Source organism: Scyliorhinus canicula, chromosome 6, assembly GCF_902713615.1.
Source record: "Scyliorhinus canicula chromosome 6, sScyCan1.1, whole genome shotgun sequence".
In the NCBI taxonomy this organism is placed as follows: domain Eukaryota; kingdom Metazoa; phylum Chordata; class Chondrichthyes; order Carcharhiniformes; family Scyliorhinidae; genus Scyliorhinus; species Scyliorhinus canicula.
This window is the reverse complement of record NC_052151.1, coordinates 8,910,404-8,924,725: the sequence shown is the minus strand read 5'-3', so window position 1 is coordinate 8,924,725 and position 14,322 is coordinate 8,910,404. Positions and strand designations below refer to the sequence as shown.

General features: G+C 48.1%; 1 protein-coding gene across 1 annotated transcript in view; it reads right to left on the bottom strand.

Moving 5' to 3' along the window:
* The window catches only part of LOC119966923 (dynein heavy chain 8, axonemal-like), a 1,786,259-nt gene that overhangs the window by 490,218 nt on the left and 1,281,719 nt on the right, over nt 1-14,322 (bottom strand). Inside the window, exon 49 of the mRNA XM_038798881.1 lies at nt 5,664-5,825. Within this exon, the coding sequence (XP_038654809.1) occupies nt 5,664-5,825 (162 nt within the window). The remainder of the gene's footprint in view (nt 1-5,663; nt 5,826-14,322) is intronic.

Here is a 14,322-nt window from a genome sequence, read left to right as displayed (position 1 = left end):
TATAAATGACCTGGAAGAGGGTGTAGAAGGATGGGTTAGTAAATTTGCAGATGACACGAAGGTCGGTGGAGTTGTGGATAGTGCTGAAGGATGTTATAGGATACAGAGGGACATAGATAAGCTGCAGAGCTGGGCTGAGAGGTGGCAGATGGAGTTTAATGCTGAAAAGTGTGAGGTGGTTCACTTTGGAAGGAGTAACAGGAATGCAGAGTACTGGGCTAATGGCAAGATTCTTGGTAGTGTAGATGAACAGAGAGATCTCGGCATCCAGGTACATAAATCCCTGAAAGTTGCCACCCAGGTTAATAGGGCTGTTAAGAAGGCATATGGTGTGCTAGCCTTTATAAGCAGGGGGATTGAGTTTCGGAACCACAAGGTCATGCTGCAGCTGTACATAACTCTGGTGCGGCCGCACCTGGAGTACTGCGTGCAGTTCTGGTCACCACATTATAGGAAGGATGTGGAAGCTTTGGAAAGGGTTCAGAGGAGATTTACTAGGATGTTGCCTGGTATGGAGGGAAGATCTTATGAGGAAAGGCTCAGGGAATCGAGGTTGTTTTCGTTAGAGAGGAGAAGGCTGAGAGGTGACTTAATAGAGACATATAAGATAGTCAGAGGGTTAGATAAGGTGGACAGTGAGAGTCTTTTTCCTCGGATGGTGATGACCAACACGAGGGGACATAGCTTTAAATTGAGGGGTGATAGATATAGGACAGATGTCAGAGGCAGTTTCTTTACTCAGAGATTAGTAGGGGTGTGGAACGCCCTGCCTGCAACAGTAGTAGACTCGCCAACTTTAAGGGCATTTAAGTGGTCACTGGATAGACATATGGATGAAAATGGAATAGTGTAGGTCAGATAGGCTTCAGATGGTTTCACAGGTCGGCGCAACATCGAGGGCCGAAGGGCCCGTACTGCGCTGTAGAGTTCTATGTTCTATGTTCTATTGTGGGGTGGTCCCACAATGTCACATTGGTGTGGCGGTCTCCTATTGAGCCCACCCCACCAACAACTTTGTTTTTTTAAAGATTTGGGCTCCATTTTTAAAGACTGTCCCAATACAAAATATTTAAAATAGAACACAGCACCCTTGCTCCCCCCCCCAATGCAACATCCTCCCCAGGCACCACCCCCAAACCTGCCTGGGCACTGCCTGGCATGGCCCTCTCCTCTGAGTGATGCAATCATATGAGCTTCTCCAGCAGGTTCTGCCCTTCTAAGAAACATTGAAAAGTCATGGTCAGTGCTTCCACAGATACCATTCTCATTTCCCTCAGTGCGAGTTTGCATAGCCGGCCCAGGAATTCCGCTATGGGTTCATCCTGGTGTTGAGAAGCCGTGTGGAAATGAAAATGGCAAATGATTAGTGACGGTTTTGGGTCGAAATAGTTGCCGGTCAGTGTAACGTGTTGCGCAAACTGGCAGTTGTCAGATGAGTCGGGAAAAGTTTAGCTTTTGATAATGCTGTGAGTCTCCGCACCATCACCGTCTGTCATCCCCGACTATGTTGTTCAGACGAAAAAATATTAAAATCGCTCTTTGTATTGTGTCCAAACCCCAGTGTCGGCGTCAAACGCCTCAAGCTTACCGATGAGTGACATATCTGCTGCCTGAGCAGAGGCCTCCCAAGGCCTAATCGAGGTGAGCCTGGTCCGGAGGAAATAGTGCCTCCTGGAGCTTCACTTAACCATCATCGCCAATGTAAAGTCTCAGGCAAGGGACCACTTGGAAGCAATGACCACGGAAAGGTTTGGTTTTATTCTCCTAACTATACACTTCTCCTACTCCCCGAAGGGCCTCCCATGCCCAGAACACACCTGGGCTAGGGTATTTATATCCCAGCAGTCCTAGAAAAAGGGGGGTAGCCCCACCCCCTCATCAGGGTAAATGGTATTCAGGTGAGGCCACAGGAACTCTGATGTTGCAGATTCTTGGACTTCTTGTCAGATTATAATATTTACCATGACAAGTATAAATCCCTTAACACTAACTCATTTTCTGAGCATATAAGGCATTGTCAATTATTGTAAAACCCATCTAGTTCACTGATGTCCTTTAGGGAAGGAAATCTGCCATCCTTACCTGGTCTGGCCGACATGTGACTCCAGACCCACAGCAATGTTATTGACTCTTAACTGCCCCCTGAAACACACTCAATTCAAGTGCAATTCGGGATGGGCAATAAATGTTGGCCCAGCCAGCAGAGCCCAAATCTCCCGAATGAATTTTTAAAAACGAAACCATTGGTTGTTTCCAAAGAGTCCCAAGATGTCCAGATTAGGTGGATTGGCCATGCTAAACTGCCCTTATTGCCTAAAGGGGTTGGGTGGGGTTGCTGGGTTACAGGTGTGGGCTTAAGTGGGGTGCTTTTTCCAAGGGCTGGTGCAGACTCGATGGGCCAAATGATCTCCTTCTGCACTGTAAATTCTATGTCTATATCTATGTTGTGGGATTTATTAGCTCTGTCAATCTCATACTGCATTTTCTGTTTGGGTGGGAAGTAGTCCTGTATTGTAGCTTCACCAGGTTGGCACCTCCATCTGTATGGTGCTGGTTCTGGCATGTCTTTCTGCAGCCTTCATTGACCAAGGGTTGACTCCCTTGTTGATGGTAATAGTAGAGTGGAGGATATGTCAAACCATGAGGTTACAGGTTGTGGTTTTGTGCAATTCTACTGCTGCTAATGCCCCTCAATGCCTCATGGATCAACAGTTTTGTGTTTCTGCATCTGTTTTCAATATATCTCATTTAGCACAGTGGTGGTGTAACACAACACGATGAAGGATATCCTCAATGTCAAGATGGGACTTTTGTCTCCACAAAATCTATGGAGTGGTCACTGATAAGAATAGGATCACAGAGGTTTACAACACAGAAAGAGGTCTTTCAGCTCATCATGTCTGTGCCAACAATCAAACACATATTTTTGTCCATAGCATTGAAACTATGGCTTTTCAAATGCTCACCTAAATGTTTCTTAAATGTTGCGATGGTTCTCGCCTCAACCACTCTTTCAGCAATTGAGTTCCAGATTCCCACCACCCTCTGGGTGAAAAGGGTTTTCCTCAAATCCCCCCTAAATCTCCTACTTCTTATCTTAAATCTTTGCCCCCTGGTTATTAACTCCTCTAATAAGGGGAAATGTTTCAAAGTTTTTTCCTATCTACCCTATCTATATCCATCATAATTTTGTGCACCTTGCTGATATAGCCCCTCAGCTTTCTCTGCTTGAAGGAAAACAATCCTGTCATGGATAGATGCATCTGCAACAGGGAGATTGGTGAGAATGAGGTAAAGTAGGTTTTTTCTCTTTTCGATTCCCTCACTACCTGCCGCAGATCAGGTTAGCAGCTTTAGGACCTGATCCGCTTGGCCTGCCATGCACTTCGTGAGCCATAGTGAGCCTGTCCTGTAGGTTGGACATGATAAATCCAGGTGGTGGCTGGGACACTGTCTGCAAGTTATGATTCTGTAAATTAGGCTATGGCAGGCTTGATTAGTCTGTGAGACAGTTCTCCCAATTTTGGCACAAGCCCCCGAATGTTAGTGAGAAGGACTTTACAGGGTAAACAAGGCTGGGGTTGCCATTGTCAATGCTGGGTAATCCGTCCAGTTCCATTCCTTTGGAGAAGCAGCACCGCGTCTTCTGATTTGGCATATTACTGCCCTAGGCCTCAACATTGAGTTCAATAACATAAGACTGTGACCTTTGTCTTCCAGCTTGACCCTTTTCTTTAAGATAAAGCATTTTTTCTCTCAATACAAAACTCCCCCACCGTGCCATCTGTCACTTGTTCTTTGGTTTTGCTTTCACTGAGCTCTGACTTTGAATACCCCATTAACACATTCTGATATCTTACCTTTCTGTAACTACTCACACCTTCTCTTGCCCATTAATGTTCTCATTAATGTGTCCCACATATATTTGTTGCATTCTCTCCAATCAGTCAACTCTGCTCCAGCTGCTTTACCTCCACATAGTCAGTATGTAATCCATCACACTCCTACCTCTCTTTAACTCTGAAGATGAGTTACACGGACTGGAAACTCTATTGTGAGACCGCCTCACTACAGCTGCGAGGAAGGATAGAGAATTTGGCTCTCAGCCAAATTCCCATTCACTGCAGTGGGAGTGTTCCAGCGGTGGGAAGGAACAGAGTACAAAGCAAAGAAGTTACAATCTTTATAAATCACCAGTTCAGCCCCAATTGTGCCTAATGCTCGTCTCCACATTTCAGGAATCACATGCAGGAATTAGAGGATGCAGGAAAAAAATGACAGGAATCATTGCAGGAATGAAGATGCATTTGAAATGTTGGAATTGTACTCCTTAGTAAAGGGCAAGTTGAGAGGAGGTTTGATGGAGGTGTTTAAAAGCCTGCCGAGTATGGACAGAGTAGATAGAGAAAGACTGCTCCATTTGCTAGTCGGTAATAGAATATGAGGACTATGATTTAAGAGTAAAGGAACCAAGGTGACATGGGTAAAACCTTGTTGTGCAACAATTGATATGGAATTGAAATATGCCATCGTATGGTGTGGTAAAGGCAGATTCAATCATAGTTTGCAAAAGTGTCTTGGATAATTCCCTGACGAGCAGGACTGCACAGAAAAGGTGGGTATGTGGAACAATCTCGGTTGCTCTTGCAGAGGGCTGGCATGAACATGACTGGTCAAATAGTCTCTCTGTGCTGTAACCCTTCTATGATTTTATCCTGCCCCTAAATCAAGGGGGCGATTCTCCAAAATGGAGCCCAAGTGTTCGTGCCACCGTGAATGCTGTCGTGTTTCACGACGGCGCAAAATGGGCAAGGGGATGACCGATTCTGGCCCCAACAGGTCAGCACAGCGCTGGAGCGGTTCACACTGCTCCAGCCTCCTTTCGCAGCGCCAAATAGACGCTGCGCCAACCCGCGCATGTGCGGGAGCCTTCTTTAGCACGCCGGCCCCGACTCAACGTAGCGTTGGTGTTCAGGGGTCAGCCACTCCCCCGGGGAGAGAGTCCGGCCCGCCGATTGGTGGGCACCGATCGTGGGCCAGACCCCATCGGAGGCCCCCCCCCGGTGAAGGAGCCCCCCCTCCCCCCCCCCCCCCCCCACAGGCCACCCCTTGACCGTTCGCGCAGAGTTCCCGTGGCAGTGACCAGGGTTGAACGGCGCTGGCGGGACTCTGTCGTATCCGCGCGGCCCATCGGCCAATTCCAGCAGCCCGCGGCCGGCGCCGTGCCAAACGCACTGGTGAAAATGGTGTAGATTCTCCGCACCTCGGGGCATCGTGCGCCGGTTGCAGCGATTCTCCTGCCCGGCACTGGGCTCGGAGAATCGCCCCCCAGATCTCTGCATTGTAATGCAATTTAGCAAATGAGAGAACTTGCTTTTTGTTGACTATTATTACGATGCAGTAAGAAACTTCAGTTCCAGTTGTGATATTTCTACACTAAAATAACACTTTTACATTTCAAGAATATTATGCTGTAAATTTCTAAAGGCTCAACAGTTTTGTACATGATTGATAATCAACCAAATGAAATGTTAAAAAATACTAACGGTCAATAAGGAAAGGCAACAAATGTTACCCTTGTCAGCAGTACTCATATCCCATGATTAAACTTTTTAAAAAAGATGAAAATATATGTGTATAGATAAATAATTCATTGTGTCTACCTGAACCAGTTTGAGATTCCAGGGAGGGTGGTTGACTAATCCTGCTATTTCCACCTGATTGGCTACAGCTGTCTGCAGTTCCACGTAGGTGCTGCTATCCAGCTGTATACCCGGGAACAGATCACTAATCAGGCTGAGGAAAAGGGGTTCATCTTCATCCACCTGTTAATACAATGTCAATCAATTAGCACTTGTCCATTCTCATGCTGCAAAAAATATAGGACGGATTTTTCAAAACAAAATGACAAAGTGTCAGGTTCTGACTGAAAACCAGTGTGTTTCTCTCCAGACGAGATTGGGCACCATCTTTAAAGGGAGCACCAAACTGCGAGAAAATAAATCTCCTGAAATTACTGGGTGAGCCGTTGCTGGATCTAAAAAAGATCATTGAGATCTTCCTCGCATGAAAGGACACAGAGAAGGGAGTCCAGGAACTCCAGTGTATGTCAGAGATGGAGGTAAACAGCGTGGGACGCCCCCAATCAGGAGCACAGCCAAGGTCTGGGACCTCCAGAACTCAGCCCTGGCCAAAAACACTGCTGGCCCCAGGACAAGGGCTACTATAGTCAGGTGGGACACCACCACGGAATCAATGGAGCATGATTCAAAGCGTCACTTGTGGCTGGCTGGGAGAGGAAACCACAGGCCAACCAGCATACTCGCCACCTTATTCAAGGAAGACACCAGAACCAGACCAGAGCTTACAGCAACCTGATGAAGAGGAATGTATGCAGTTGAATTGCATTGCCCCACCACTAGTTGTCCTCTTTAGGGTTATCGTCCAGGTGATCGGTCACCCATCAGAGATGGAGTTAGAAACGGGGACTGCAGTTTCAGTAATATACCTTCAAGAGAGTCAGGACCGGAGTTCAACAGTTGAGTTTGCAGAATCTTGAGGCAAGGCTAGCGACCTATACAGGGGCATGACAATGACCCCGGTAACTAATGGGCAGCAGTCGTTAGGCTTCACATAATAGTGAAGGGCCCCTGAGCGAGTCTGCTTGACCAAGGCTGGTTACAATGCCTCCAGTTGGACTGGCAACAGATCTTCCAGATGGGCACCGGAAGACTTTACAAAGTATTGGGGAAGAACCATAAAGTCTTCCAAGAAGGCCTGGGCAAAAGTAAGGGACTGTGGCCAAAATATATGTGGACCCTAAGGCCCAGACTAAGTACCTCCGGGCCCGCTCGCTCCCCCATACGCTGCTGGCCAAAGTCGAGAATGAACACAGTCGACTGGAAGGCTTCAGGATCAACTGACCAGTATGGTTTGCTGTTTGGGCAGCACCATTAAACCCGGTACGAAAACCTGACAATATTGTATGCCTGTGCAATGATTATAAGTTGACCGTCAACAAGACCTTCTGTCTGGCCAGGTAACTAATTCTGCGGATAAAAGACCTACACACAAAGTGAGCTGGGAGTCATTCTTTTTCCAAGTTCGACATGAGCTATGCCTATATCCAGTTGGAGGTGGATGCCATTAATACACATAGCGACCTCTACAAATACACGAGACTGCAGTATGGAGTGACATCGGCTTGCAAAATTTTTCAGTGAGGTATGGAGAACATCCTGAGTGGGGTGTCACATCTGGTGGTCTCGTTAGATGACAACGCTAAGGAAGTGACATACTTAGAGTATCGTGTGGATCGGGTTGGACTACACCAGGTAGAGGAGAAGGTGCAGGCGATTAGGCAAGCTCCCACTCTGGAAAGCAAGACAGGATGGCAGGATCTGCACAACGGACACCCATGGGTGTCGAAAATGAAGATGCTATCCTGCAGCTATGTGTGGTGACCAGGCCTGGATGGCGCAATCAAACAACATGCCCAATAATGCACCACATGCCAGGAACAGCAGAAGCTTCTTACATGGAAAGGGTACAGAAGAGGTTTACCAGGATGTTACCTGGTAGAGAGAGCATTATCTATGAGGAGAGGTTGGATAAACTCAGTTTGTTCTCACTGGAACAACAGAGGTCGAGGGGCGACCTGATAGAAGTCTATAACATTATGGGGGGCATGGACAGAGTGGATAGTCAGAAGCTTTTTCCCAGGATGGAAGAGTCAATTGCTAGGGGACATAGGTTTAAGGTGCAGGGGAAGTTTAGAGGAGATATGTGAGGGAAGTTTTTTACACAGAGGATTGTGGGGGCCTGGAACTCGCTGCCAGAGGAGTTGGTGGAATCAGGTACGATAGCTTGAGACACAGAGTATGGAAGAACCGGCAGCGCTCCCGATTTCGTGCGCCAAAACAGATTCTCCGCCCTGTCAACGAACATAATTTTGGCACTGGGTGCGGAAAATCCATTCCCACATCTTTCAGGACTTGTGGGAGGAAACCGGATGTCCTGCCAATGATATCTCATGTGCATTCCCTACAAGTCATTTGGGCAATACCACTATCTGATCAACAACTGTCCATTCCTCATCCGCAGGTCTATAAGGATATCTCCACTTCCTCATCAAAACTCTGTTCTTAACATAATAGCATTGTGGAACCCACTCAGCCTCATCTTCTGTGACAGCTAATCTATGTCACTTTGGTTTGTTAACCCTTTCAAATTCAACATGTCTGTCCCAGCTGTTGCTTAAATTCTAAAACTTTTCCCTATGCCTCTAAACTAATTTATATGCACTTAGGATAGCCACCCCCTCTGATAGGGAAGTATAAACTTCCTGTTCTCGCCATGTCACTTTACTCTGCATGGATAATATCCACTTTTCTTTTGGCCACTCCTCAAATACCATGAAAAATGTATCTTCTTCCTTTTCTTCAACTTTTGTCGGGCCTGTATAAATATATCCCCACTGGGTTATATTTCAGGGTGAAGCCCTCCTCTAGCTCTTGGCAGCTCTCATTTAACTTCCAGTCTTTTAAGCTGCAACTCGCTCTTTTTTGCTTTTTCCTCTCTCTCTCTAATTCCAACTTGTTCATTTCAATTTCTATTTGAAAAGCTCTGGTCAGAATTCTCCATTTGAGAGACAAAGTGCTGAGCTGGGATTGAATGGGGGGACTATAACAGTCCCGATAGGGGTGTGACTGCTGGGGTCATTCAGGACATACTAATGCACCAGCTCTCATGCCAGGCCGAACCACTCCAATTCCAACTCAAGCTGATATCGGATTCGCTGGGGTCAGGATTGGGGTCAGGATTTTCACTGGAGAGCCTGACAAGCTGGAACTACATAGAAGCACTCCACTCAATCCACACTCTCATTCCGGTCAAGAAGATGGCACCACAAAAAGCGGCCCTGAGGTTCACCAAAGCAGAGTTGGAGATACTGCTGGATACTACGGAGGAGAGGCGGTGCACCCTGTTCCCTGGGGAGGGCAGGAGACGGCCACCCACTGACGTCAACCTGGCCTGGGCACAGGTGGCAGAGGTTGTGAACACCATGGGACCAACAGGGAGGACCACACAGCAGTGCAGAAAGAAGTGGCACGACATTCTCAGGGCAGCCCGGGTGAGTCACCAATTCCATGCTCTTGCCTCCACCTCTGTCCTACCCAACCCGATCATACACCCTTCACCCACCACATGTGGCGCCCACCATGCAAACCCATATGCAGCCCTGGATGAGGATGGCAAACCGCCAGGCCAGCCAGGGTGCATCACCACCACCGCGCCTTTGGCACCATCCCCATCCCTCACTCCTGTAAACCTCCCTCCCAGTGGGCAAACAAACCCCAGCCAGCAGCAGGCCTCCAAACCCCACCCTGCACCAAATACCACCTGCATTGGCTGGGTGCTCCTCACACACAGGCCACCAGCTGCAGAACCCCTGCTCTGCCTGCGTCCGAGTGTCTCACACGGTGCATTATCTGTCCACCCAGGATAAGGTGGTCCACAACCGCCGGGAGCAGGAGAAGACCCGCCAGACCTGAGGGTCTGCACCGTCACAGAGCAGAGGGCTTTGGACCAGGTTGGCGGGGTGGCAGAGCGGGTAGTTGCAGAAGCGGAGATCGGCATGGAGCAACCAAGTGATCCCCCAATGCGTTGCAATGGACATGTGGCAAGTGTGTCAGCCCTTTCCCCCACACCATGCCTACCCACAGTCACACCATGAGCCTTGTCTATTGTCTTGCAGGGACACCTTCCAATGATGCAGGACCGGCTGGTGTCCCTCCCCCCTCCCTGCCGCAACCCCGCGACTCACCAGGCGATGTGGCAGACAGTCCTGGGTCCCTCATCCCCAGCGGCTACCCTGCAACACCCGCAGCACATGCACGAGAACAACACCGACTTCTCAGCACTGCTGTCACCGGCACCCTCCAACATCCCAGAGATACTCGCCTTGTCTGGGCATTTTAGTGAAGAAATTCCTGGGACAATTTCTGGTGCACACCACACACATGCGGTGGACATCAGATGGAGGTATGAACCCCCGAGGGTGCAGACAATCAGATGGTGGTCCGACCCCAGAAACTAGCTTTCTTTTAATTATCTTTATTGTCACAAGTAGTACATTAACACTGCAATGAAGTCACTGTTGCCACGTTGCCGCATTCCGGCACCTGTTTGGGTCACAGAGGGAGAATTTGGACAGGAATCGAACCTGGGACCCAGGTGCTGTGAAGCAACAGAGCTAACCACTGTCATCCAGACAGGTAATAATACTAATTTTTGTTGTCACAAGTAGGCTCACATTAATAGAGATAGATAGAGAAATACAGCACAGAACAGGCCCTTCGGCCCACGATGTTGTGCCGAACTTTTGTCCTAGGTTAATCATAGAATTTTGGACACTAAGGGCAATTTATCATGGCCAATCCACCCAACCTGCACATCTTTGGACTACGGGAGGAAACCGGAGCACCCGGAGGAAACCCACGCACACACGGGGAGGATGTGTAGACTCCACACAGACAGTGACCCAAGTCAAAATCGAACTCGGGACCCTGGAGCTGTGAAGCAATTCTGCTATCCACAATGCTACCGTGCTGCCCTTAAGAAGAAATTAATCTACACTCCATTATTCTACCCTAATCCATGTACCTATCCAATAGCCGCTTGAAGGTCCCTAACGTTTCCGACTCAACTACTTCCACAGGCAGTGCATTCCATGCCCCCACTGCTCTCTGGGTAAAGAACCAACCTCTGACATCCCCCCTATATCTTCCACCATTTACCTTAAATTTATGTCCCCTTTTAATGGTTTGTTCCACCTGGGGGAAAAGTCTCTGACTGTCTACTCTATCTATTCCCCTAATCATCTTATAAACCTCTATCAAGTTGCCCCTCATCCTTCTCCGTTCTAATGAGAAAAGGCCTAGCACCCTCAACCTTTCCTCGTAAGACCTACTCTCTATTCCAGGCAACATCCTGGTAAATCTCCTTTGCACCTTTTCCAAAGCTTCCACATCCTTCCTAAAATGAGGTGACCAGAACTGCACACAGTACTCCAAATGTAGCCTGACCAAGGTTTTGTACAGCTGCATCATCACCTCACGGCTCTTAAATCCAATCCCTCTGCTAATGAACGATAGCACACCATAGGCCTTCTTCACAGCTCTATCCACTTGAGTGGCAAATTTCAAAGATCTATGAACATAGACCCCAAGATCTCTCTGCTCCTCTACATTGCCAAGAACCCTACCGTTAACCCTGTATTCCGCATTCATATTTGTCCTTCCAAAATGGACAACCTCAGACTTGTCAGGGTTAAACTCCATCTGCCACTTCTCAGCCCAGCTCTGCATCCTATCTATGTCTCTTTGAAGCCGACAACAGCCCTCCTCACGATCCACAACTCCACCAATCTTCGTATCATCTGCAAATTTACTGACCCACCCTTCAACTCCCTCATCCAAATCGTTAATGAAAATCACAAACAGCAGAGGACCCAGAACTGATCCCTGCGGTACGCCACTGGTAACTGGGCTCCAGGCTGAATATTTGCCATCCATCACCACTCTCTGTCTTCTATCGGTTAGCCAGTTCGTTATCCAACTGGCCAAATTTCCCACTATCCCATGCCTCCTTACTTTCTGCATAAGCCTACCATGGGGAACCTTATCAAATGCCTTACTAAAATCCATGTACACTACATCCACTGCTATGCCTTCATCCACATGCTTGGTCACCTCCTCAAAGAAGTCAATAAGGCTTGTAAGGCAAGACCTAGCACTCATAAATCCATGCTGACAATCCCTAATCAAGCAGTGTTTTTCCAGATGCTCAGAAATCATATCCCTCAGTACCCTTTCCATTACTTTGCCTACCACCGAAGTAAGACCGACTGGCCTGTAATTCCCAGGGTTATCCCTATTCCCTCTTTTGAACAGGGGCACGACATTCGCCACTCTCCAGTTCTCTGGTACCACCCATGTTGACAGCGAGGACGAAAAGATCATTGTCAACGGCTCTGCAATTTCATTTCTTGCCTCCCATAGAATCCTTGGATATATCCAGTCAGGCCCGGGGGACTTATCTGTCCTCAAGTTTTTCAAAACGCCCAACACATCTTCCTTCCTAACAAGTATCTCCTCGAGCTACCAGTCTGTTTCACACTGTCCTCTCCAACAATATGGCCCTCTCGTTGTAAATACTGAAGAAAAATACTTGTTCAAGACCTCTCCTATCTCTTCAGACTCAATAAAGAATCTCCCGCTACTGTCCTTGATCGGACCTACCCTCACTCTAGTCATTCTCATATTCGGGGGCAGCAGGGTAGCATGGTGGTTAGCATAAATGCTTCACAGCTCCAGGGTCCCAGGTTCGATTCCCGGCTGGGTCACTGTCTGTGTGGAGTCTGCACGTCCTCCCCCTGTGTGCGTGGGTTTCCTCCGGGTGCTCCGGTTTCCTCCCACAGTCCAAAGATGTGCGGGTTAGGTGGATTGGCCATGATAAATTGCCCGTAGTGTCCTAATAAAAGTAAGGTTAAGGGGGGGTTGTTGGTTTACGGGTATAGGGTGGATACGTGGGTTTGAGTAGGGTGATCATGGCTCGGCACAACATTGAGGACCGAAGGGCCTGTTCTGTGCTGTACTGTTCTATGTTCTATGTTCTCACATATGTGTAAAAGGCCTTGGGGTTTTCCTTGATCCTACACGCCAAAGATTTTTCATGCCCTCTCTTAGCTCTCCTAATCCCTTTCTTCAGTTCCCTCTGGCTATCTTGTATCCCTCCAGCGCCCTATCTGAACCTTGTTTCCTCAGCCTTAGTCTCTTTCTTCCTCTTAACAAGACATTCAACCTCTCTTGTCAACCATGGTTCCCTCACTCGACCATCTCTTCCCTGCCTGACAGGGACATACATATCAAAAACACGCAGTACCTGTTCCTTGAACAAGTTCCACATTTCACTTGTGTCCTTCCCTGACAGCCTAGGTTCCCAACTTATGCACTTCAATTCTTGTCTGACAGCATTGTATTTACCCTTCCCCCAATTGTAAACCTTGCCCTGTTGCACGCACCTATCCCTCTCCATTACTAAAGTGAAAGTCACAGAATTGTGTTCACTACCTGCAAAATGCTCCCCCACTAACAAATCTATCACCTGCCCTGGTTCATTACCAAGTGCCAAATCCAATATGGCCTCCCCTCTGGTCGGACAATCTACATACTGTGTTAGAAAAGCTTCCTGGACACACTGCACAAACACTACCCCATCCAAACTATTTGATCTAAAGAGTTTCCACTCAATGTTTGGGAAGTTGAAGTCGCCCATGACTACTACCCTGTGACTTCTGCACCTTTCCAAAATCTGTTTCCCAATCTGTTCCTCCACATCTCTGCTGCTATTGGGGGGCCTATAGAAAACTCCCAACAAGGTGACTGCTCCTTTCCTATTTCTAACTTCAACCCATATTACCTCAGTAGGCAGATCCCCCTCGAACTGCCTTTCTGCAGCTGTTATACTATCTCTAATTAACAATGCCCCCCCCCCCCCACCTCTTTTACCATCCTCCCTAATCTTGTTGAAACATCTATAACCAGGGACCTCCAACAACCATTTCTGCCCCTCCTCTATCCAAGTTTCCGTGATGGCCACCACATCGTAGTCCCAAGTACCGATCCATGCCTTAAGTTCACCCACCTTATTCCTGATGCTTCTTGCATTAAAGTATACACACTTCAACCCATCTCCTTGCCTGCAAGTACTCTCCTTTGTCAGTGTTACCTTCCCCACTGCATCACTACGTGTTTTGGCGTCCTGAATATCGGCTTCCTTAGTTGCTGGACTACAAATCCGGTTCCCATTCCCCTGCCAAATTAGTTTAAACCCTCCCGAAGACTACTAGAAAACCTCCCTCCCAGGATATTAGTGCCCCTCTAGTTCAGATGCAACCCGTCCTGCTTGTACAGGTCCCACCTTCCCCAGAATGCACTCCAATTATCCAAATACCTGAAGCCCTCCCTCCTACACCATTCCTGCAGCCACGTGTTCAACTGCACTCTCTCCCTGTTCCTAGCCTTGCTCCCTCAACTTGTTTATTACCTCCACACCCCTTGCCCTACCTACGTCGTTGGTACTAATGTGCACCACAACTTCTGGCTGGTCAACCTCCCCTTTCAGGATCCTGAAGACATGATCCGAGACATCCCTGGCCCTGGCACCCGGGAGGCAACATACCTTCCGGGAGTCTCACTCGCGACCACAGAATCTCCTATCTATTCCCCTAACCATTGAATCACCTATCACTATTGCTTT